This window comes from Coffea eugenioides, chromosome 6, assembly GCF_003713205.1.
Source record: "Coffea eugenioides isolate CCC68of chromosome 6, Ceug_1.0, whole genome shotgun sequence".
Lineage (NCBI taxonomy): Eukaryota > Viridiplantae > Streptophyta > Magnoliopsida > Gentianales > Rubiaceae > Coffea > Coffea eugenioides.
Genome location: NC_040040.1, coordinates 9,196,258 through 9,216,953, shown reverse-complemented (window position 1 = coordinate 9,216,953; position 20,696 = coordinate 9,196,258). Strand labels below are relative to the sequence as shown.

General features: G+C 38.1%; 4 protein-coding genes, 1 long non-coding RNA gene and 3 other non-coding genes across 9 annotated transcripts; 2 read left to right on the top strand and 6 right to left on the bottom strand.

The window, feature by feature from the left end:
* Positions 1-165: 165 nt before the first annotated feature.
* LOC113773498 (F-box protein CPR1-like) lies at positions 166-2,963 on the bottom strand. Its single transcript, XM_027318142.1, has 3 exons — positions 1,798-2,963; positions 1,389-1,464; positions 166-186 (listed from the first exon to the last, which is right to left on the bottom strand). Exons 1-2 carry the CDS (start codon positions 2,961-2,963, stop codon positions 1,425-1,427), a joined length of 1,206 nt encoding a protein of 401 aa, XP_027173943.1. The 3' UTR covers positions 166-186; positions 1,389-1,424.
* A 1,651-nt stretch (positions 2,964-4,614) lies between these two features.
* On the top strand, positions 4,615-9,772 carry LOC113775866 (protein LIKE COV 1-like). The gene is made up of 7 exons (XM_027320905.1): positions 4,615-4,994; positions 5,725-5,777; positions 7,404-7,513; positions 7,737-7,904; positions 7,984-8,081; positions 8,886-9,012; positions 9,233-9,772. The coding sequence occupies exons 1-7, from the start codon at positions 4,827-4,829 to the stop codon at positions 9,328-9,330; spliced, it is 822 nt and encodes a 273-aa protein (XP_027176706.1). The 5' UTR covers positions 4,615-4,826; the 3' UTR covers positions 9,331-9,772.
* A 1,715-nt stretch (positions 9,773-11,487) lies between these two features.
* Positions 11,488-13,263, bottom strand: LOC113775684. The gene is made up of 2 exons (XR_003468914.1): positions 11,870-13,263; positions 11,488-11,782 (listed from the first exon to the last, which is right to left on the bottom strand). It is a non-coding gene; the product is annotated as an uncharacterized LOC113775684 (long non-coding RNA).
* Positions 12,021-12,123, bottom strand: LOC113776586. Its single transcript, XR_003469075.1, has one exon. It is a non-coding gene; the product is annotated as a small nucleolar RNA Z43 (small nucleolar RNA).
* LOC113776585 lies at positions 12,310-12,409 on the bottom strand. The gene has a single exon (XR_003469074.1). It is a non-coding gene; the product is annotated as a small nucleolar RNA snR60/Z15/Z230/Z193/J17 (small nucleolar RNA).
* On the bottom strand, positions 12,608-12,690 carry LOC113776591. The gene has a single exon (XR_003469080.1). It is a non-coding gene; the product is annotated as a small nucleolar RNA U83 (small nucleolar RNA).
* Positions 13,264-14,689: 1,426 nt separating the features above from the next.
* LOC113776396 lies at positions 14,690-16,151 on the top strand. The gene is made up of 3 exons (XM_027321540.1): positions 14,690-15,267; positions 15,519-15,704; positions 15,824-16,151. The coding sequence occupies exons 1-3, from the start codon at positions 14,788-14,790 to the stop codon at positions 16,094-16,096; spliced, it is 939 nt and encodes a 312-aa protein (XP_027177341.1). The 5' UTR covers positions 14,690-14,787; the 3' UTR covers positions 16,097-16,151.
* A 659-nt stretch (positions 16,152-16,810) lies between these two features.
* LOC113774612 (chloroplast processing peptidase) lies at positions 16,811-20,213 on the bottom strand. 2 transcript variants are annotated; one of them, XM_027319180.1, is made up of 5 exons: positions 19,675-20,213; positions 18,708-18,845; positions 17,775-17,861; positions 17,431-17,498; positions 16,811-17,338 (listed from the first exon to the last, which is right to left on the bottom strand). In XM_027319180.1, exons 1-5 carry the CDS (start codon positions 20,170-20,172, stop codon positions 17,179-17,181), a joined length of 951 nt encoding a protein of 316 aa, XP_027174981.1. In that variant the 5' UTR covers positions 20,173-20,213; the 3' UTR covers positions 16,811-17,178. The 2 variants fall into 2 exon arrangements, with proteins under 2 accessions (XP_027174981.1, XP_027174982.1); XM_027319181.1 differs by lacking the exon at positions 18,708-18,845.
* Between the last annotated feature and the right edge of the window lie 483 nt (positions 20,214-20,696).

Sequence of the window (20,696 nt, the reverse complement as noted above, 5' to 3'; positions counted from 1 at the left end):
CCTAAAACCACGATAAAGAGTTCATACCGGCAAATATTGCCCCCCCCTCCACCTAAAACCCCTTTCTTTTGAGTTGGAGCAAGACTTTCAGGACAAAAACATCGAGCAACATTCCCCATCTCCACCTCTTCTCCTCACATTGGTTGGGAATAATCACAGGCACCAATGAACCGTCAGTCCTGCCATCTGCAAAGGCTGTCATCAGAAATGCGCCAAAGACAGTTGGTATAAGGCCATGATTAAAGATGATAGCCATAAACACCCTTGACAAAGCAAGTCAAAAAGAGAACAAAGAAATTTGGTTTCTTTTAAGGGTTTCTGTCATCGGGCATTTGCTAACGATACAACTAATTTAGATTTATATGCTAGGCAAGGTTAAAAATGTAGCAGAGCACTTATCCTAGTGATGCACACAATTTGCTTTAGAGATTAGGGAACTTTAACAGGAGGGTTTCTGCACCTTATAAGTGACAACAACAATTTGCGAAGTAGATAGTGCCAAACTTTATTCGTTCGAGGTCAACTAAGTTCCACTGTAAGAGGCTTCTCGAAAGAACAGCAACAACTTGAAACTCAAAACCTGCTTTTGAAAACAGTCTCCTTTTCCATGACCAAGAAACTGTATCATCAGCTAATACTGATCATACGCCACCGCTCAAGGCAGAAGTATGTTTTAAACATAGAAGACAATGCGATGATATGACCTGCTTAAGTATCATAAGCTAAAATGGAGATATTACTTAGGTATTATTATCCTCAAAAAAAACTCAAATTGCTTCCGCTTAAGTATCATAAGCTAGATTCCACCATAAGTTGCCCTAGAATCTAAAATATTTCCCAGCAGATGACTCCAAAAAATAATTTAAGAAAGAAAATTGAACACAGAGAATTGTACAAAGGAATTGGTACTTTTTAAGCCTATACTATTCAAGGAATTGTAAGCACTAAGCACACAAATTTGGATCTTGCCAATCCACCAGACAAATTTAGAGGAAGATCCAGCCATCCATATAACACCGTGATACTTTTTCGGATGGTTCAGCAGGAAACCAACAGGATGAAAAAACCAAACCATGAAAAGACACAATAATGACAAGAGATCACTTGCCAATGACAATGAAGTCAGAAAACAATCGAGATACCGTGCTGTTGTCATGTTCTCCAAATTGGAGTTTACACAGCATATAGGAGGAAAGAACCGACCTTGTTTAGGAGGGACAGATTGAGGAACTGTAAGGCAAACATGATTCTAACTAGCACAGACTAAACAAGATTAATTATCGTTCTTGCAATCTTGCATTCTGTTTTGTCCAAATTGCAAGCATTTAAAGTGAATAGAAGTTGCAAAAACCATAAGAATATCCCAACACTGAAACACGTTGACAAACCACAAAAGTCGTAGTTTGACCCCCTTCTCAATCAGCTTAAAGCACCAATTTGAACCCGCTTGACAGAAAGTCATCTCTGTCAGAGAACAAAAAACAAAAAGATACAAACTTTATCAAGAAAAGAAAGAGAAATGGAATCAAAACATGTAAGCTGCTACTTATCACTCCAGGAAAGAAAACTTCTATAATCTTACAGTACTACTCTAATACAGAACAAGTAACCCCGGATCCAGGAATCCCTTGTCTGTATCGATAGTACATGCATGAAGCAGAAATGCAAGAATGCACGATATCACCTAAAAAAGAATTATTCGTACAGAAACAAAATACTCCTATAATCACGACTGCCGCAGTCCATAGAAATGAGCCAAGATCACGAGTAGGAGGACAGAAGGCTCTAAAGGTTTACCTCTTCGGACCAGCTTTCGGGTTCCCCCTATCTTGGGTTTTCTTCTTCTGGTGGACTTGTTGAACATCACTGTAAGGGAGTTTGACAAGGCTTGCCAGACAAACATCTGTATTAAAATATTTGGGCCCACCATGAATCCTAACACTCTTCACAGACTTTTCCTGCAAATCAAACCACACGAGGCAGCTAGAGTTTTGCTCCAAAAGGACTTGCTTCCCATCGTTTGAGTAACCTATTGGCTTCACTTGCTCAAAGGACTGAATATGAGTAGGCTGAACAACAGAGCATATTTTGATCCAAGATTCCCTCACCCCGTATTCTTTCATAACCCAGAAATCGACGTGATCGCGATAGTAATTGCAAAACAAACCAATGCATTCTCCCAAAACAACCAAATTCATGAAAAAATCCCCAGCCAAGGTTTTAGGAAGCGGCAGCAGATGCCACTCCTCACTTCTTATATCAAAAGCAGCGACTTGATTGGCGGTACCCAATCTCGGACTGTTACCCGCAATCCAGTGCAGTGCATCGCCCGCAAAAGTCCCGCCAAGTTTTAGATACCGAATAAAGTACGGACAATCTTGAATCTTTCTCCACTGATTGGAGTTCAAACTATAGACCTTAACTTCATTCTGGAAAAAGTCATCCTCCCAACCAAGGTGAAATTGGGTGACTCTTACGACCTTATAATCATCATGAACAGAGTCATACCCAAACCCAGTTTCAGAATGCCATACAAACCTGCCACATGGGTATTCAATGGAGGTTGGAGGTAGTTTCTGGTGCTTTCTGGTGGATGGGTTCCATATGATGCTGTCTTTTAAGGTGGTGGACAGAAACAGCAGCCCGTTACAAGAACCCAGCACTAGAATAGGCGCGTCGATGGACGGCGATAATGGAGGGGTAAGTTTGGTAGGGTAGGCCACGTTGTCCTGAAAAGAATCGAAGTCGGCGGAGTAGATTGATGAGGCGTAACCGAGGATGATGGTGAGATTACGGTTAGTTTTGAGGGAGCGGGAGATGTGGTTTTTGATGAAGTCTGGGCTGTTTATCAAAGCCAGCCATGGTTTTGATACGCACTTGAACCTTAGAAGTGACTTCACCGGTAGGAAGGTGAGCAAGTAGGAGATTACTTCCGCCGGAATGTGAGCGTCACGCTCCGACATCTTTTTCGGAGCAGGATCAGAGGGTGTTACCAAGCCAAGCGGTAGGTAGCAGGGCAGTAGTAGGTTACTAGGCTACAAGTTCCAACTTCCAGTTACTCAAGTGCAACGCTCAAAAGATTATGAAGAGGAGAAGGCGCAAACGGTTGTGTCTTTGGCGGTCAAATCTCCTCCACTAGAACCTTTTTTTATTATTATTATTTATTACGAACCACCAGGCCCAAGCTTGATAAAAGTTTCGCACTTTAAGAGGTGTTATAAATTGGGCCAATTCGTATTTGAAGAACAGGCCGATAACATCTCCCATGGGCCATGTTCAATGAGTTCTAAACCTCTAAGAGTAGTATAGCCATTTGATGCTTCACCATCATCGTCACTGTGGCTAACAAGAGTTTGGCTATGTCCCAAAAAAATAAAAAATAAAAAAGAGGAAAGAAATTGACTAGTACTCCACAAGGGAAGATTGACAATATCCAGCTCACAATCACAAAACAAGGCTGCGACTTCCATTAGCGCCATACATACTTCAGTTTCCACGTCTATCTATTGATAGTCAGTAATGGCTGCAAATTCAAACAAAACCTATGGATTTTAAACTGGCAAAATGTCATTAATTCCTGCAAAGCTCAAGTTAAATTTTGGGCTTTACTTTTTACCTAGCTAAAGCTCTACCAATAGATCTTATTCTTCCCAAACAGACAAACCGGAACCACCGCAGGAGCATATTTTGAGGATGATAATTGATTCTTAAGGTCCGTCTATGTCATTCCTGTATTTACATTACCATCCGCCCGCAGATGCTAAGTAGGATGATAATTCTTTGTTTTTTGTAAGTGCTAATATACGGCGGATTGACATAGGATGATTTGTCCGGATGAAAATGCCTAAGAGCCCCAAAAACCACAGCGAAAGCTGACATTCAATGATCCGCCACAACTCACCAAAACCCACTCCCTTGCATACTGCTTACAAAAATTATGGAAGCCCACCTCCCCTCCCCTGTCTATCAGGCATCAGCAACCATTATGCCACTCCCCCATGACCGTGAGGTCACTGGTCAGGACCAAGATCCCAGTCCCAATCCAGCCTTCCTCCGCGTTGAATTTTTCCGGTTTTACATAGTACATTATTATTGTTAATCTTAATCACCCAAGGGCCAAAAGGTCTGTGTTTATTTTTCTTGAAGTCCTCACATGTTCCACTACCTAACATTTCCCCAAAACCCAACCTTTATTCCACAAAACAAATACTCCTCCGTCCCACTTTGACAGTACCATTTCTTTTTTCAAACAGTTTAAGAAAATGTAGTTAACTTTGTTGGAAAAGTAAATTTAAATTACTATTTTTTTAAAATATCCTCACATTAAATAGAGTACAACTTTATGGGAACTTGAATTAATGGTAAAAAAAGAATCAACTCTCATTAAATGAGATAGGTTTATAGTAACAACAACTTACATTGAATAAGGGCATTTTAGAAAAATTAAAATACAATTACATTCTTCAATTGGAAAGTGAATTATAATTTGGGACAGACGAAAAAAGAAAACGGGATTATCAAAGTGGGACGGAGGGAGTAATAAGTAAAAACAAACCACAGTAGTAGTTAGTAATACCCCCGCCCAAAAAAACAAAAAAGCCTTAAAATAAAATATTCCTGGTGCTAGCTATCTTACTTCTTCTGCACTTCCTCTTTTTTTCTTTCTTTCTTTCTTTTGAGTAAAGCAGGAACTTTTTGGACTGTGTTTGGGGATTTGACGGAGTCATCTGGGTCGTGGAGTGCTTGGACTGAGGTGGGCTTGGAGGTGTTGGGTGAAAGGTGGTGTTTGAGTTGAACTGGGGCACTTCTTGTGCGGGGCAAGTAATATGGGTGATGACAACAAGTCCGGGATAGCTGGGGTTATGGGGAGCACTAGTCGAGAAAGAGATCGAGAGCTTCTAATTCCCGTCGCTGATTCTGTTGATGCTGACGATGACTCCTCTTCCAAGCCCTCTTCTTCTGCTTCCTCCTCTCATCATCACTCTGGCCGGGAGGTATGATTTTCTATTTCGTTTTCGGAAAAATGCTTTTGTTATGGACGAACCCTTTTCTTTTCATTGGTGGATACTGCTTTGATATCTTTGAGATCCATTGATGGGTTGCCCGTATATGTACTTTTTAGCTATTCCATGTGGTTCGTTCTAGGGTTTAGGTGATCTTTAATTTATGATTTGATGCTCTCTGGAACCTTTGTCTGCATTGAGTAATCGATATAATACTCGTTGAATTCCATAGACTAAAGTTAGGCCCGCCTTTAATGATGGGTTTCAAGTTGGGATTTCGAAATGGCATTTGATTTACTTACTTTGAGGTATGTTCTGCATAGAAATGATTTCAAATTGTTGGGTTGCGGGTGGTTTTTGTTTCATGAGAGATGGCAAGGAGAAAAGAAAATGCTGAAAGTAGCTGGTTTGTTTGATTTTGCAATATTTCTTTTCGGCATTCCGTTCATGCTTTCCTAGTATAATTGAATTGATATCAGTCCAAATTAGTCAATATAATTCGTTGGGATAAGAGGAGTTTATTTGTATTCTTCATGGTGCTTCCGAATTCTGCAGTAGCTCATAAATATGATTGCATTTTTGCGTGTAACCATCAGGGAAATGCTTCCCCTGCTGTCGTACTAGGCGTTAACTGTCGGCATTAACTTTTCTAGTCTATTATTTTTATTCATTGTGTCTTAGTTCTTGTCTGACAAATTCTTGGTGTCTTTACTCACTCCAGACCTTCTACAAAGTCATTAGGAGCTGGGCTTCCAAGAAATTCATGACAGGATGGTACTAATTCTGTTTTCCTCTTCAATCTGCTAGTCTCACATCTGATATTGCCCGTGAAGTGTGATTTTGCTCTCTACAAATATTTATACATAGTTTGAGTTTCCCTCAACCAAATTTTGATTCATATGTTTCATGCCCATTTTCTGTGCACATTTAGTTGCTTAAGGAAAATGGTATATCTGGTTAACCAAATTAGCAGATATGCTCTTCCTCTATCTGCCTGGTATGCCAAAGCGGGAAATCCAGGAGTCTTATATACTAAGGGGGTGCTTGTTTCATGCTCTGGAATTGGAATTGGAGATGGAATAATACACAAAAAATCAGTATCGGTTTGAACCCCTGGTATCATTCTACAGACTGGTGCTTGGTATAAACATAGTTGGAATGGTATCAAAATTAATTTTTCATTTTTTTAATTATTGTTCTCTTTCCTGGGTTGATAATCATGCTCACCATCAGACCACCACTGAATAACTACCAATCCAAATCTTTTTTGGTTCTTTGTTTAACAATTACCAACAAAAACTCATGACTAATCAATAAAAGATCTGGATGTTTGTCATTTTTTCCCTTTTCTCAAAAATTGCAACTAGAACTTTCAGACATTTGCAAAAAAAATTTCCAAAAGAAAACGGCAAATTTCTTCCTCTACTGAAAACTGTTAGAATCACCATACAATGCAATCAAGTTGGAGCCCTTCACAAAGAGAAGAGAACATAAGAGATCAATTGTGATAGGAGGACGATTTGATGGCAAGGGAGGAGAGGAAAGGGTCTACTGGGGCAATGGGAAAGTCACGGGCAGTGGGAAAAAAGGAGGGATTTGTCAGATGCCATGGAAAGGAAGAAAATTGGAAACAAAGTAGGAGGGGTTGTTGTCAGATGCCGAGGAGGAGGGAAAAGTGGTCAGAAACAAGGGAAGAGGGAGGAGTTGTCAGATGCCATGGGAGAGAGAGAAGTGTTGAAGCCAAGGGACGAAGGGGAGGCTCGATGGTGGGAGTCTAGGAGAGGGAGAAAGGAAGTATTTTATCAAAATATTTTATCTTTTATTTATTCACTGTTGGAAATGAATTGAGGATTTTGAGTGATTCCTCCCAATTTAGTCAGGAATCATGAATCCCCAAATTTTTGGACATGATTCCAATATTTCAATGCTCATTACAGTGTACCAAGCACTAAGTATTGGAATTATCGTCATTCCCCATGCCAAAACTCTCAGACCAAGCGGCCCCTAATTGTTTTTCTTTTGTTGTTCATGGTCTTAACTTGCGTTCTTTGGTATGATGCAGGGGAGCTTTTTTTTAGGGGTGGTTTTTTTTGTTGGGGGGGGGGGAGGCATGGGTGGGTGGAATGTTTGGATTTTTCATTACAGGACATAAACAAAAGAAACAAAAGGTGACACCACTTACTTTTATTGTCTGTTATGGAAAGCATGTTGATCTTGGATATTTACATGTGAAAATAGCAGCAGTTATGAATTTGCTGAAGTACACGAACAAAGAAATCTGTGATTGTCTTTACTACTAAGTTTGGTATCTTCATTTGTTACAGTTCTCCACATTCCTGCATTTGGGGTTCAACTCTGCTTTTTGATGTGTAGTTGTTGCTCACTGTGTCTTTTTTACAGTGTCATTCTTTTGCCAATAGCTATTACGTTCTATATCACGTGGTGGTTTATCCATTTCGTTGATGGATTTTTCTCGCCCATCTATGCACAGCTTGGAATTGATATTTTCGGTAAGCATCTTGGCAAGATTATGTTATAGTTTTACTGATATTCTTAAAATTTAATTAACTAGGATTGGCTATGAACAACGCAGCTATTGAATTTCAGTCCTTTCCTACAGTAATCTTCAGTTTTTTACTTCTTCTGAGATCAATTTTTGGTAATGGCAGTCTAGAGAATATTGATATAGTTATTGGATCTCTGATGCTTATGCATGCTCCTATTTTTCATTAGGCCTTGGATTTGTTACATCCATCACTTTCATTTTCTTGGTCGGAGTATTCATGTCCTCATGGTTGGGGGCATCTGTTTTGAGCCTTGGAGAATGGTTCATCAAGCGCATGCCCTTTGTTCGTCATATTTACAGTGCTTGCAAGCAAATTAGTGCTGCCATATCTCCAGGTGTTGTTATTAATCTTATGCTTCCTCTCCTCTCGACTTTGACAAGAATTAGATCATGACTAAGTTCACACTTTTACAGATCAAAACACCCAGGCATTCAAGGAAGTGGCCATCATACGGCATCCACGCATAGGTGAATATGCGTTTGGCTTCATCACTTCATCTGTCATTCTCCAGGTATGAAGAGACTTGGATTCCTTGACTGTGCATTTTCACTTTGTGTTGGAGATCCATGGTTTACCAACTATGATCATCTGCACCAGAAAAACTCTTTTTTAACTATGAAAGTTTTTGCTGTTGCTGACTTTCTTTGATGCTTTCGTAGCTAGTTGTGAGCTTGTTTTCTCTTGTTGATTTCCTGCCGTTACTACTATTGTTTTATTCCACTGCTGTTGATAATGCTGTCTCATGCTTCTGATTTCATCTGTTTGCTACTGATTAGCAACCTGGCTTCATACAATGCATGCTTTGTTTGTGTGTGTTTTTGGTTGTGGCTCAGGAAGTGTCCCGTATTCTATTCTATATGTATGTTGATGCATAATTTATAAATTGACTAAACAGTAAACTGACAAGCAAGATTCAACCTTGTTACTGCCACAACTAAGGAGTTATGCATCAACTTTGCAATTAGATAGCCACATCATCTGCTATGAAGCTGAGCGCTTTGAGAATCTACTCTACCCATTTGTTGCCCCCTCCCTTAGTTTGACATCCTAGTTTCACCTGAAGCTTCATGAACTGAGTTGGATAAAACCAGAACCGCCTCCTCCACTAAAATATCAACGCTTGTTTTCTTGTCAGACTGGCAACTAAATGACTGTTCAGGTTATGTATACAAATGGGAAAGTTGTTGAGTACTTTTTTACATGCATAATGTTTGTATGTGCTTTGTAAAAACACATTAACGACTGAGTGTTTGTTGTAAATTGTCTGGGCATTATTTGAGAAAATTTCATTTGAGGCCTGATTTTCTTGAACCAGAATTATTCTGGAGAGGAAGAACTATGCTGTGTGTATGTCCCAACAAACCATCTCTACATTGGTGACATATTTCTGGTGAACTCCAATGAAGTTCTTAGGCCAAACTTGTCTGTCCGAGAAGGAATTGGTAAGAGATCCTTTCATATGTGAATATAGACTGCCAATCATTTGTATTGTTTACTTGTATGGATTGATATCCATATCAACTAACCCTAGTTCTTGACCTGGATTCTTGCTTTCGTGCTATCCTTATATAATGAGAAACAAGTTGTTCTTTTACTATCTCTTGAATGCTCATTGTGGGACTCAATTAATGCGTGCCAACAAGTTTTCCTTTATGCTTGCAGAGATTGTTGTTTCTGGCGGGATGTCAATGCCGCAGATCCTTTCGACATTGGATCCGAGAATAGTTCAAGTGGACAGGATTAGTCCCGACAGAACTTGAGGCTGATGACCATAGCCGTGGCCAAGCTGCTGGTTCCTTCATATTTCAAGCTGCTGATATATTTGCCACACGACTCGATACCATAGGCATACTGAACTACAATGGTTCTCCAATCATTTGCCTCGAAGTCTTATTATTGTTGTCACATATTGAGGATCCCAAAAGGTGAAAATGTAGGGCTATAGCTGTTGTGTAGAAATGCAGTTAGTTCCCAAGATAAATTCATTTTTTGTTTCATCTCCTTCCTCTTACCATTAGCCTGAGTTTGTCCACACATATGGTGTCTACTGTCTTTTGAGCCCTGGTTTTCGCAACTCTTCATTTCCCGAATTGATGAATGAGATTTTGTACATACAGAAGGCAGAATTCTTCACGATTGTAGCACATCTCATATTAAAATACTGAATCTTACGCGAGTTTTGGTGAATGTTTCCATACATTACTTCAAGATAGTGTGTTAATCTATGTAATGTCCACAACGTGGCTTTGCTTAAGATGCAAATGGCTTGGTTAAGGTACAGGTTCAATGCAAATTTGGGTCCCTCGGCTTTCAATTCTTAAATCCTGAAACTCTTGCGAGATTAGTGGATCCAGTTGTAGGGGTTAATAACACGACCCTTTCATGTCAATGGCTATAGTTAACTAACCCATGTTTTACCCCTGCAATTTTTTTTTTGGAGGTAGTCATTGTTTTATTTTGATGTAAGAAGCTGATCGCCGGATTGACTGGAATGGTGATGGTCCAAGGCGGTAAAAGTATTCAGTTTCGTCCTAAATATGACTTTTACTTATTTTAGTGTGTTTCCACCTAGTTTGTTGACGGATTCCAAAGTTGTACGGACGGATATGTGGAAATCGATTACAGTAGATTTTGGCTCCGTAACAGATGATCTAAATCATTATAGAAGTTTGCTAAGTCTACGGGGGGAGTTAAAAAGAGAAAGAGGGGGCATTATGAAAAGTTAGGAGGAGGAAAAATAAATAAATAACCTACGCGGTCGAAGAAAAAGCCATTGGAGCATAAGCTTGGAGAAAAAACCATTTTACTTCTTTTTAGGATAGATATATACAAGAAAAGGAGGTACGAATTAGTTAAGATTTTGTAGTGCCCAAATACTTGTATATTTAATCTTATATTCATATTTTCTCTCTTTAATATATATATTCTAATTTTAAGGTTCAGTTGCAATATTGCGTGGTAAAACATCAGACATTGTATGTGCTAAGCCTAAACGCCTGTGTTCAGAGTCGAAATATCCGGGCATTCAATTCTTGAAGAACGTATCCATTTACCCTCGCAGGAAGAGTGAAAAAACCTGCACCATCTTTGCTAAAGAAATAGGTAAAACGAGCTATGATATTGTAACTAATGGTACAACAAACATTTCATGATTCTGATTTACGGGATAACATGTTATCGTTTAGAAAACCTTGTATAAACTATTTCTTGAAATCGAAAGTGATCCTCTAAAAAACTGTACGATGTACAGAATTATTTTGCCTATTGTTCTTTAGGACGCAGGGATCCAACGATTCGAGACACCATCCATTGTAGGACATTATCTAACCTTTTTAGCCACGGTCCTAATGACCAAAAGAACTTGAGTTTGTATATCATACGAAGAACCTACCCAATGAATGTGGCTCCGTGGAGTCAATCTCTATGTGCGAAGCACACGTTCATGGAATTCATTATCATGTATTTAAGATATTTAAAGGCTCTTCATTTAACTTGTTTAAAAGCATTGGCAAATTGACTGAAAGTTCTCTGCCTTCAATTTTTTTTTTTTTTTTATTTTAAAACATGCTAATCACGTCAAATTTTTCCTCCGGTAAAAAAGCTTTTAAAATCACTTGAAATTCGGTTTCTTGTTTTATCCCATTCTGGTACAAACACGCACCCAAAAAATAAAAAATAAAAAACTTGTTAAGGATTTTATTACCGCCTTGGGTGTTCATTTGAGGTAAATTTACAGCACAATGCAATCTCATCAGCGCACGCATTTCGTCTTTGGCGAGGTGCCCTTGTTGAGATTTGGTTAAGGTTCTAACTAGGAGAATTTCTCGCATGGGCTGGCAAATGAATTAGCAGATTTCTTGGCACACCAATTAAGGCCGTCGTGTTGCTCGTATTGGGTCGGATAAGCAGAGATTGCATTTTTTTTCACCCAATTGTGAGATCCAAATTATGCCATATCATCGGCCTTTTTCTTGGTTTGATTGTTTTCTTTTCTAATGGCCTTAGAACCAGGAGAGAGAGAAGCGCTCTTTTTTTTTTGGTTCTTTTACTTGTGTTTCTGCCATGGTTTTCATCGACTTCGTTTTTCCAACCTGATGTCTGTCCTCACACAGCATATGCAGCATCTATTGTTCCGTATCATCTTCGTTTGCATACTTCCATTATCTGATACCAAGCTCATCCATTTATTTTGCTGAACTGCCACTAAATTATCTGATAAAACAAACTTTGTCCAAGCATGAATGTTAGAAGCAGTATGCTGTTTAGGACAAGAAAAATACAGTGCTTAAAAAAGAGTACTTTTAGCATTCTGTACAGTTTCTCTTTAAAGTTGCACGATTTGGGGCCATTAGACTCGGACAGCAACATGGTATTGCAGACAAATTCAGGAGCTTTCAAGGTTTAAAATGTTAAAGAACTCAGAAAACAAAAATACAAATTTTGAGTTGGGGGACTCAGTTTATGGGTGGTGATATATCAGGATGGTCGGCAAGGTATTCGCATTGAACACCATTACGCCGAACGAGACCAATATGATTCATTCATCACTGTCCCCAAAAGAGGGAAAAAGTTGAATCTTCTGTAACTCTTTCCCTCAAAAAAAAAAAAATCTTCTGCAATATTCCAGAACAAAGAAATACTACAAACAGCGACGATACTTTTTGATTAACCATTAATGAAGGAAAAGAAAAAAGAAAAAAAAATTAAAGAGCTAAATGGAATAATTTCATGGGAGTCAGAAGTGCCATCAGATAGGAGCGAAAGACTTCAGAAATTTTATAATCACGTTAAAAAATGATTTATCATTTGAACTATGCTTCTGATCATCACCTGACTTCACAATCTCCCATGACTCGATTAATTCCTTGTCTAAAACAAGTTTGAAAAAGTAGCCCTGTGTTATACCTTCTGGTTAATGAAGAATCAAACTTAAACGTAGCTAAAGTGAGAATCTAAAACGTAGCTTGAAAAAATTTAAAAAAACAAAAAACAAAAAGAGATGAAAAAAAAGGGAATAGAGTAAGAATAAAGTAGTATTGCCTCAGAAGGAAGGCAGTAGAGTGGTGTTGTAATCCCTGATTTCTCATACATAACATCATCACTGTAAATCATCATTGGCATTCTTCTATTACGTTCATCTTAAAAAGAAAAAGAAAGCATTTTGAGAAAACAAAAGGAAACTCCAAACGGAATTTTTTTAAAAAATCACGATGATAAATAAAAAATAATCATCATGTTAACCAAAGTTTTGCTTGAAATGAACAGAGAGAGCACACACTCGAAAAGAAAACCCCAAAATAAAAACAGACCAGAAGAAACGTAGAGGGCCTCATTGAGAAGATTAGATCTGTCAACACAGCATAAATTCAGACATATGCTTGTCAATGTTTTAATGAAATTTAATCATAGGCCCAAACGCAGAAAATAAAATCACAAACAATATGGATGGAGGAAAATTCACATGCTCCAACAGGCTTTCGATTTACCTAAAAATACAGAAAAAGGAGAAAAGGAAGATAGAACTGAATCATAGAACTAGAAGACTAGAAGACTAGCCCTACCCCAACCCAACGATCCCCCCCAAAATATTAGTGCTGCTGATACTTCTATCGACTCGCCACCTACTTATACACGGAGATATAGCGAGAGGGTTTTGGTGTTCGGGGAGGAACGGAAGAGGGAGCTAGGGTTTTCTGCCGACTTCCCTTCTCCTCGAGCGCCGTATTATTAATTGTGCTGAACTTGGGCTAGTCTTTTGAATCCTTGTATGGGCCATGGGCTTCAAAAGTATAGACTGTGACTCATTTTGGGCCAAATGCGTTGCAGATTTCAACAGCTTAGCAAGGGGTAACAACTTTGACAACTTAGGTTAAAACTGAATCTGAATTCTGAAATTCGAATACTGAAACAATTAATTTGCTGAATTTTAAGCACTGAAAAGAATATATATTAATGTCTGAATTTGAATGCTGAAACTATTTATACTGTTTGATAAACATTTATAACTGAATGCTTAATAAGTTAAATTGTACAATTTTGCCCTTATATCTTTTCATCCAAAAAAGGAAATAGAACCTATGATTTAATTAACTTAAATTTGTTAGGTATGAAAATAATAACATTTATTTTTAAATCAAATTAATATAAAAAATATGAAATATATTATATGAGAAGTATGGAGAAGATGTGAAAGTCATTAAAAAGAGAGAAAAGAGAAGTAGAAAATCGTTAGATAGAAAATATCAGATTATTTAATTATATAAGGATTTTGAATAGAGAATATCATATTGTTTAATTAGATAAGAATTTTAAATATAATTAACAAATGAAGGTAGATTTGATAGATAAAATAAGGTAGTTGAAGTAATTCTATTGATTTTTATCAGAATTAAACATTCAGTTACGATTTTTGTACTGAAAAAAATACATACAAATTTAGCACCGCTTAACAAGTTCAACAGTTGGATTTTTACTTATCAAACACCCAAAATATCCAAATGTCTGAAAAAGTTCAGTTTCACCACTTTTTTATGTTATCAAACAGATCCTTAGGCTCATCTCCTCAACCTCATAAAATCTTCTTTCCTTCGCTCACAAATTGTAAGCCTTGCGTCTTAAGTCCAATTCAGCTAGTAGCAGGCGTGTAGATGAGATAAAAAGGTGATTGAGAGATATATTTACGAAAAAAAATAATTTTTTTTTCAAAACTAATTAGTGTGTTTGAATCAGTCCTACTCGACAATCTGTTCGGCAGTTACGAATCAGAGAAAAAGGCGTACCAGTTACCTACTTTTTCCCCTATTAGTATAACACGGCACAGAAAGACTCCCCACCAAAAAAACCCACAAGAAGTTAAAGTAAAGCCCCAGATCAGTTCCAGTCCAAATCAAATATCTTCTTTCATGATTTACTTTGATTGGCTTGCTGCAATCATCTCAACACATGCATGCACCCTATTTTCCGTTGTGTGGGATCACAGGAAGGAGAAAAACGAGTTGAACTTTCTTCAATCATTTGGACATTGGAGAGGCGTAGGGAGGGCGAGTCGCTTACTCCATGCAGATGTACCCAATTTGAAGGCAAAATAGAAGACCTTCTTAATTCTTGTTGACTGCTTATGGGTTTGGTAATTGCATCTTGTACTCAATTTGGCCGGGAAATATTCGCTTGTTTCTGTCTGCATTGAATTGGAAAGATACCATTTATAGCTTGGGAAGATGATACACGCCAAGTCTGAATCAGATTTTGCAACCTTATCCCCACCATCCTCCTACCCTGCCTCCCCTAAACCTCCCGTGTACTACGTACAAAGCCCTTCTCTCGATTCCCATGACGATGCGGACAAAGCATCTGCTACCGCTTCTTGTCAAGCCACCCCAGCTTACAATAGTAGTAGTAGCCCAATGGAGTCTCCTCGTACCTCAACCTATGGGAGGCAATCCAATCCCAGATCTTCGTCGGCCAGCAGGGTCTCGGGGAATTGGCGATGGCCGAGGATCAGCAGGAAGAGAAGTGGCAAGGGATGGCAAGAATGCAGTTTAGTTGAAGAGGAGGGTGTTTATGATGATTCGCATGAAGATGATGAGAAAAGGTCACCTTTATTAGCAGCTTTCGTGGGGGTTGCAGTGGTTTTTACTGCGTGTTGCGTGATCATCTGGGCCGCTAGTAGGCCTTACAGACTTCAAATCAGCATGAAGGTATATCCTTTACTTAATTCCTTAATTTGCTGGACTGATTCATACATGGATAATGCCACTATCAACGAAGATCTTTGCAGAGAAAAATTGGAGCTAACGTTAGTATTAAATTGAAACTTCTCCCTTTCACAATTTTAAGTTTTCATGTCAGAGATTATATCCATTTGACGAACGTGTAACTAGTTGAATTATCAGAGCTTACAGTAATTTACTTGTGCCCTTACAACGTCTGTATCTTGATGAATTACCAGAGCTTGAGAGTACACAACTTTTATCTCGGGCAAGGCTCCGATCGAACTGGTGTTCCAACCAAGTTGCTTACAGTTAACTGTACAGCAACCATGTCCATTCACAACCCTGCTACATTCTTTGGCATTTATGTCGGATCCAAGATGGTTGATCTAATGTATTTCGAAATGACAGTTGCAACTGGTGAGGTAAGCGTCTCAATACCGTCTCTGCCTGCCTCACAGAACAATGTTTATACCTAAAGTAAGAGCTTCTCTTTTTGGTAAAATTCCTGTTTCATTGACAGTTTGCGTTTCGTTTTTTGAAGTTGAAGAGATATTATCAACCAAGAACAAGTTCAAGGACCATATCAGTGAACCTAGATGGGCGTAGCATTCCTCTCTATGGTGCAGGGGCAACATTAGATGATGATGACACAGAGGTTCCACTGAAGTTGAACATGGAAATCCAATCACTAGGGTATCTAGTTGGTAAGTTGGTCAAGACCAAATACCAAAAGCGCGTCTCTTGTTCCATGGTCTTCAATACTGAACGCATGGAGGAAATCAAATTTCACCCAGATTCTTGTATATTTAATTGACTGCGAACTGCAAAGAAGCCCTACGTTATAATTTTAACCTCCAGTAAAGCTTGTTCTAGCCATAGCTCAAGCAATTCTCAAGACTCTGGAAGCAATTATCTTTAACTGTAGTGTTTTATTTGTACATAATTGATCACTATTGTTAGAACATCAATTATTAGTCGTCTCCACAATATAACTGCCCTACTGTAAGGTATCAAGCTTGAGGTGTCCAACTTCGGTAAATGAACAGGCAGAAGCAGAAGTGGTAAATTCGCAGAAATACTTACTTGTATGGCACCTGAAATGTTTTGAGCAACTACCTGCACCCCACCCCCTCCCCCTCCCCCTCCCCCTCCCTCTCCCCACTCCCGGGGGGAAAAAAATCTCTGCACTGCCTGCAGTCCAACAGAGTTGTCAATCCTTGTCAAGTACATTGAAGAACTCTAATCATGTTGCTGTGCACTCAAATTAATGCTTTTTCTACATTACTTTAGTCCCTGGTAATGATTTTACATAGAGCAGGGGTAACCTAAGCTAGAAGATGGTATCCAGGCCACGACAGATATTCACATTCTCGCTGCAACGATTCCATATGCAAAGAGTGACAAGAAGCTGTTGATTTCCAATCCTTTTCAATTCACTGAATCAACATTAATCAGTTTTTATGCATCGCAATCTACCAGAGAAGATACAGGGTTTGATAACGAAATGACTCCAAATATTTCTCCCAAGTTATGTAAGATACAATGATACATAACATCGATGAAGAATCATCCCAATCTCATTTGCTGTTTTGGATACACAAGGCATTTCCAACCCCAGAAAACATGGCATTCAATGAAAAGAATGTATCTTTTATCAGGTACTAATATTACAAACAATCAGCTGTATCTATCAAATGGCCCTGAGATCACGGGCAGGTGACGGGAGTGAGAATCTTCTAAGGCTACATATGGTGCAATGAACACAAAGGAACATGCACAGGAAATTAGTAACAAGGCCTTGATAAATTATACCATCTCTATGAGATATTACTCTTCCATCTCTAATTAACATTTTCTCTAAAATTGAGAAATACAAAGGAGAACAAATCTGCACCTTCAATTATTAGGCGACTCAGATGGTGTATTATTTGCTGCCAAACTAGTCTCCTGCTTGTCAAAGACACAGCTTTCTGGAAGCACTGTGCTACCTATCCTAGTTAGAGGCCAATATCGAAATATCGATCTCCCTATAATATTCTTTAAGGGCAGGGGACCCCTAAAAAAGGAACATATGTTAAAAACAAGTTTAAAGAATAACAAGCATTAAAATGATATCTACAACTCCACAAAAGAAGGAAATAAAGTTACCAAACATGTGAGTCGTAGCTGTTATTTCGATTATCACCCATCACAAAAACTGAGTTCTCGGGTACCCTCTGCACAAAGATTAAACACTATCTTTATGAGAAATTCAAATTCCGAGTCCATGGAATAATCAAAACATCTAAAATCGTAATACCAATACATAACATTACAGCTTAGAACCACCCCGTCCTAATTGGGATAAGTCTTTGCTCAGTTAGTGTTATGGATCAAAATCCTTGTATGCTTCAAAAAATATATATATTCTTTTAACACACAAAACACCATCCTGAATAGGAGCCACACAGAGCAGAAATCAAAGCAATAAAATGAACACAAAATGGACTTACAATCGCTGTCATCTCATACTTGGGGCCTTCAAGAATAAAATCTTCACCTCTTACTACCCCGTTTACCACAAGCTTCCCTTCATGAACCTGCACAAAAAAGGATTGTCCAAGATGAGTAAAAGTTGTTTACCATCTTGCTGAGACTAACTATAAGTTTAAGAAAATGGATGCTAAACACATTTTAAAATAGTCAAACAACAGAAGAAAACAAAATATTTTCCAGCCAGCAATTCCAGAAAGACGGAAGTCTAACATCATACAAGTCCCACCATCTGGCTAATTCCCTTTCACCTTGTATACAATTATGACAGCAAAATACCAGTGCTTGAGGACCAGAAGCCACGAGTTAGTGGCAGATCATGGAAGGTCTACTGGGCCCATCTCTAGGCACGATTATCCTGTATGAAGCACACAACTAATCCATATACTGTAGCATCTTCTCCAAACAACTATTCCAGTGCCAAAGTTTCATGATGGTTCCGGAATACAGAAAGAAAGAATAAAAATGGCAAGTTTAACTCTAATGTGAAATAATACTTGGGTAAAATGAAGTAATACATGTTTTTGTGAAAGAATCCTGAATAAAAGGTGCCCAATTTGCTAAACAAGACACAATAATTTGCAGAAGGTCCCTTTTGACGTCACTCTAGTATCTGCATGTTAATTTATTCTGCTTTCCAAGATTAGAAGATAGGAATACAAGTGAACAATCTCAATATATGTAATTCAGAACAATAAACAGTTTCTAATTATTTCTTACTTTTTGATCAAATAAGATTACATAACCAATAAGTGGCGACAAACTATTATTCTAAGACCAGGCATCTGAATATCAAACCCAATGGCAATTCTAACAGTGCACCGGATTACCATTAAAACACAGCTTAAACAGTAATGCATATTTGAGAGCCACAACAGGAAAAGAGGAGATACCTCAACAGTATCTCCTTCCTTTGCAACAACTCGTTTGATGAAAACATCATCATCCGTATACCCTACTTCCTGGAGAACTGGAGGGCTTTTAAAAATTACAATATCATTGGGACAGGGCCTTCTGAAATAGTAACTGACCTGGAAATATTGAAGGTGAAAGTAATTGAATATGCTATCAAGATTCTCACTTTGTTGCTTCATTAGCAATCCTAAGAAATATAAGTGCCAAATATAAATATAGAATGCTTTCTTTCAACTATGAAGGCTGTAGGATTCAAAACCATTACATGCTCTTAAAACACATGCTGGAAACAAAGTTCAGAAGATTGCAAACATGGATGGTGTGTTTCTGTAACCCATTGGCAATTAGCATCCTTACTGGCTTCACTTCTGATAATTCGAAGAGATGTTCAATACAATGGTTATGTCTTTTCAGATAATCAACACAGGATAAAACTTTCAACTTCTTTATCAGTACAAACTATTAGTGAACATTTAAAATCATGACCATAATAGAAAATAAGAAACCGAAGCCAGCTGAAACAAGCATTAACTTAGAACAAGAGTCAGAATGAGTTTATTTGCAACTGCTAAACCAAGGAGAAAACGTCATCAGTCACAATCATAGAATCACATTAAACCTATCTGCAATTGCCAAGGCAGCTGACCAAAGCCTCTCATAAACCAAGCAGTGTCTGGAACTTGGTCAACTAAGTTCATCATTCTTCATCAACAAAAAATCTAAGCAGTCAAATATCGAAATTGATTCTTAAATACTGTCTTTTCTCCGTAGTACAATTCCTGAATATCAAATATGATGTCATCCTCGTACGACATAAGCCTCAGTTTTGGTTCTAAAAGATTGCTAAGTCTTGATTTCAATTTCACATACTAAAGGTTCAAATTCACAAGCAGAGATTATAATACTAAACGAATTAAAGACAAACAAATGGCACAAAAGTACTACCTTTTCAGCTACAACTCGATCCCCAACATCAAATGTGGGATACATGGACAATGAAGGAATATATCTTGGTTCAGCAATAAATGATCTAAATGCAAGTGATATAGCCAATGCTGCAAAAACTGTTTTTGCATCATCAGAAGTGAAATTCAACCATTCTGGCAAAAATTCAGAACCTTTCTCAACATCCCCATCCTCTCCATCACCATCTCCTCCGTCTCCACCACCGCCCCCGCCGCCTTCTTTAGTGTCCAGGACAACCTTGCTCTCTTGATTGGTGTCTTTAAACCCTTTACACTGGAATCTGTGAAACTGAGATTTTCTTGAGAATTTACAAGCTAGGAGCTTGGGGAGAGCGTATTGTTGGATTTTGAGAAGAGGGCTTGAGCTTAGGGAGATAAAGTTTGAATCTTTGGAGGGACTGAAGCAACGGACACCTGGGAAGATGTGGCCTTGAGCTTGAAGAATAGGAGATTGAGGGAGAAGCTGTAGAGCCATCATGTTGCTCTGTCACAAACAATCGATTCTGTCTACTCACTCTACTGTCATAATAACTTTTAGTACTATCTTCATGGTCATTAACTCGGAATATTAAATAGGAATAAGGAGTTTACTAGTACAATTTTTTTTCTTTCAGTAAATGAAGCTTTTTCCGGTGTAAAACAGTATAGAGCAATTAACCAAAAATAAAATTTGGGATGCCCTAAATATTACTGTACGAATACTTGTGCATCATATTCCTCAAAAAAAAAAAAATATATACAAAAGGCAACATACTCACTAATCTCCAATTTCAATAAAAATAAGAATACATGGTTATACCAAACAAGAACTTAAATTTGTAGCCTTTAAATATTCCTCCTGACATGGAATAAATTCCTTACTTTCTTAAATATTATTTTCCTTTTTTCGCAAAGAAGATTAATAATGGATTTCACCTGTATATCTTTAATATTCCTAAATCAGAGCCTATTGATGACAGGTTTTAAAGACCGACTCAACTCTTGTATAGGATTTAAGAAATG

Bases quoted from the DNA above. Each gene is read 5' to 3' on its own strand.
- LOC113774612 (XM_027319180.1), bottom strand. From the start codon at position 20,172: ATGATGGCTCTACAGCTTCTCCCTCAATCTCCTATTCTTCAAGCTCAA. The intron at 17,862-18,707 runs GTATCTCCTCTT...TTTTTTGTGCAG, and splicing joins AGGAAGGAGATACTGTTGAG to GTTCATGAAGGGAAGCTTGT. The intron at 17,499-17,774 runs GTAAGTCCATTT...ATCTTTGTGCAG, and splicing joins AGTATGAGATGACAGCGATT to AGGGTACCCGAGAACTCAGT.
- LOC113775866 (XM_027320905.1), top strand. From the start codon at position 4,827: ATGGGTGATGACAACAAGTCCGGGATAGCTGGGGTTATGGGGAGCACT. The intron at 7,514-7,736 runs GTAAGCATCTTG...ATTTTTCATTAG, and splicing joins GCTTGGAATTGATATTTTCG to GCCTTGGATTTGTTACATCC. The intron at 7,905-7,983 runs GTGTTGTTATTA...ACACTTTTACAG, and splicing joins TAGTGCTGCCATATCTCCAG to ATCAAAACACCCAGGCATTC.
- LOC113776396 (XM_027321540.1), top strand. From the start codon at position 14,788: ATGATACACGCCAAGTCTGAATCAGATTTTGCAACCTTATCCCCACCA. The intron at 15,268-15,518 runs GTATATCCTTTA...ATGAATTACCAG, and splicing joins GACTTCAAATCAGCATGAAG to AGCTTGAGAGTACACAACTT. The intron at 15,705-15,823 runs GTAAGCGTCTCA...CGTTTTTTGAAG, and splicing joins TGACAGTTGCAACTGGTGAG to TTGAAGAGATATTATCAACC.
- LOC113773498 (XM_027318142.1), bottom strand. From the start codon at position 2,963: ATGTCGGAGCGTGACGCTCACATTCCGGCGGAAGTAATCTCCTACTTG. The intron at 1,465-1,797 runs GTAAACCTTTAG...GTTCTCTGACAG, and splicing joins CCGAAAGCTGGTCCGAAGAG to AGATGACTTTCTGTCAAGCG.